Here is a 3,079-nt window from a genome sequence, read left to right on the forward strand (position 1 = left end):
ATGAAGATACTGTTTGTTCCATAGACTTATTTATATAAGTAGCTGTAACAAACTTGTAATTTAGCATTACCTCACCTCTGCCCTCCCCCTTCCCCCCCCGCCCCCACTGTACAGCTATAATACTGAGGAGTTTTCTTACTTCCACTACTCACATCACTGAACCATAGGCTTCTTTCTTTTTTGGTCATACTGAATTTGGGAAATTATATAGTGGTTTTCCCCACTATACTTCTACTCTTGAATAGAAAGAATTGACATCTGGTCCCTGTCTGACTTGATCAGGCTTCAGCTTTTTCTGGAGGTAGATGCAGCATGGATTAAGATTTATATGGGCAGGTGACCTGAGATCTCTTAAGAGGCTTAAAGCATTGCATAAGCACGCTTCATTATTGTACCAGGACTGTTTAGGGGCAAACTGCTAAAATTATTTGTAGTGTTGCTTAACAAACTACTTAACTAACCATGGCTCATAGGTAGTGAGTGTTTCTAATGCATGTCTACTAAACCTCCTGTTTGTTTCAGGTTCAACTCTGGCTCCACTGATCCAGCACAATGATCTGGATACTTCAAGTCTTGTTTTCACCGCTCCCAACACCAGCATTGATTAGTCTTATTGCATTTGGAGCTGGCATCTTCCTGTGGGTGATAAGCAGGCCAAAACCTGTTTTGCCTCCTGTTGACTTGACCAAGCAGTCAATAGGAATTGAGGTAATACTTACTCTGCTTGTGGGCATGGACTGTTTTTGAGCTTAAGCTGAATATTGATCCATTCTGATGCTGGGTATCAGTGGAAACTCTCCTGTCTGATAATACACAGCCTTCTCCCACAGCTGTACAACTCAACAGTATGGTGGGAAGAAGGGAAGATTTAAGACACAGAGTAAGGAATGGCAGCTCTTGCCAACAGGGTTAGGTGGGCTTATTACCAGAAGGCCTTGGCTGCCACTGACTTTTTTCTGTATTTTAAATGCTTTGCATCAGCTTTGAGGCTGATGCTAGACTTCACGTAACTAGGCAAGTGGTAGCGCTCAATCGTAGACAAGGTCTCTCTAATAACCTGTAATTGAACGTTAATCTAGGCCATCTACAAAACTCCTCTACATATGACTGATGACTGAGTAGATCAAAATCAGGAAGGAAAATGAGACTTCCCTAACAATGGAATCCTACTGAAATGCTTTAAAAGGGATTGCTGGGAGAAGGGCTGAGCAAAAAATGACATCGCATCTGTTCTGCAGTTTCGTAACTATGCTCTGTTTCTAGGGAGGAGCCAGAAGAGGTGCAATCTTGACAGATAATAACCTGCTTTCTTATTACTTTGAAGATGCTAAAACCTTGTATGAAGTTTTCCAGAGGGGACTGCATGCTTCTGGTAAGCTTTGCATCTGCTAGGTAGTACTTGCCTATCACAAGCAAATAAAATTATTCCAAGCTCTTTTGCATTGCCTCTTGTCTGTAGTAATAATTCAGGCTAGCAAAAGCTTTCCTAGCCTTCTGTGGGGTGGAGGGACAAGTGACCATATTTCACCAGCATCACCCCACCACCCCCCCTCACTGATTTAGAAGTAGTCTTAGCTGACAGACTGAGCAGGAACAAACATCAAAAACTTAAGACAGTACAGTTCAGTGAAGAGTCAGCAGATACTAAGCATGACCTCTGCTTTATCTTATGATGTGGGGTTTTGTGTAAAATTACTGCTTACAACAGGTATGAATTTGTGCTCATGTAACTTCAGGTGTCCCATGCATCAAAACACATGATAGCTTGCAAGCTATTTCAAAGGGAAAATACTATCAGATCTTGGAAGGTGTGTAAGGATAAAGCCAAACGTCTTACAGTTTTGGTCTAGGCAGAGTGCATAACTATGGACACTGCACTTACATGTTCCATGCAGTTAGCTGGATGCCTGACTGAAAATATTTCCCCCTTAAAGTGTTACTTTGAAGTGCTACGCAGTACTGAGCTTTACAATTGCTTTTCTGAATTCTTCCATTAGAAAATGGCAGCTGCTTAGGCTACAGAAAACCCAACCAACCTTATCAGTGGCTGACATATAAACAGGTGAGTATTGTACATGACAGATGATTTAATCTGGGATACTGTCTTGTAACACTAAAGTGGGGGAAAACTTTCTTACAGGTTTTGGACAGAGCTCAGTATCTGGGATCAGGGCTTCTGCAAAAAGGATGCAATCCATCATCAAACCAGTTTATTGGCATTCTCGCTCAGAATAGGCCAGAGGTAAGCAACAAATTTAATATTCTTTCCCAGAATATTCTGACACCTTGGGGAGAGAGGGAGAGTCTGTATTTAAATAGCTTAAGGCCACATGAGGAAGAATCACAACTGGCTTTTCCCTTCCCAGTGCCCTTATTACTAACTAAGGACATACCATGCCGCGCATGTAATACAATGATCTTGAACCCTCACTACTCTAAGAATCTCATGCACATGCTCCTTACACCACTTCCACTACTAAGGTGTGCATAGGCTGTATGAAATCTAAGGTAATGGTGTCTTGCGAGCTGTGACTCGTTCTTAGCTGTACTGTTTTCTCTCTTCAGTGGATCATTTCAGAGTACGCCTGCTACACTTACTCAATGGTCGCTGTTCCACTCTATGACACTTTGGGGCCAGATGCCATTGTATACATTGTTAACAAAGGTAAATATCAAGTTATGCTATTTCATAATGATTTCTCTAAGAAGCTTTGTTTTGAGAAGGCTAAAGTTCAAGAGGATTTATGCAAAAATCAGAGTAGCTTTAACCTTACTGCTCTTACACTTCTAAAGACGCTTAATTTCTGTGAATTAAGCTGCTTTGCAAGGGACAGAGTTCAAAGCCTAGGAGAAGCCAGTGAGCTTCCTATGTCTCCTAGTATCCTGAGTGCAAGTCCACTGTGTCTTGAGTAGGAGACCACTGAAGACTTGCTAGATCCTGTGGACCATCTGTTTGCTCAGCTGTTTGCTCTTTGAGGTTTTGCAATGTTGAACTCCCACACTGCCAAGCAATCAGACAATGCAGACAGGCTTGCTTGCAAATTAAGACTAGAAGTGTGTCTCTGATTCAAAGTTGCAG

At 41.9% G+C, this 3,079-nt stretch overlaps 1 protein-coding gene across 2 annotated transcripts in view; it reads left to right on the forward strand.

Annotated features, from left to right (window-relative positions):
* The first annotated feature begins 552 nt into the window (after positions 1–552).
* The window catches only part of ACSL5 (acyl-CoA synthetase long-chain family member 5), an 11,534-nt gene continuing 9,007 nt past the window's right edge, over positions 553–3,079 (forward strand). Inside the window, exons 1-5 of one of the 2 annotated variants that reach the window (XM_010136241.1) lie at positions 553–708; positions 1,264–1,372; positions 1,998–2,062; positions 2,141–2,242; positions 2,566–2,665. In XM_010136241.1, the coding sequence (XP_010134543.1) occupies positions 553–708; positions 1,264–1,372; positions 1,998–2,062; positions 2,141–2,242; positions 2,566–2,665 (532 nt within the window). The remainder of the gene's footprint in view (positions 709–1,263; positions 1,373–1,997; positions 2,063–2,140; positions 2,243–2,565; positions 2,666–3,079) is intronic. The other variant, XM_010136242.1, reaches the window with a different exon arrangement.

This window comes from Buceros rhinoceros, unplaced genomic scaffold (genome assembly GCF_000710305.1).
Source record: "Buceros rhinoceros silvestris isolate BGI_N320 unplaced genomic scaffold, ASM71030v1 scaffold2485, whole genome shotgun sequence".
Lineage (NCBI taxonomy): Eukaryota > Metazoa > Chordata > Aves > Bucerotiformes > Bucerotidae > Buceros > Buceros rhinoceros.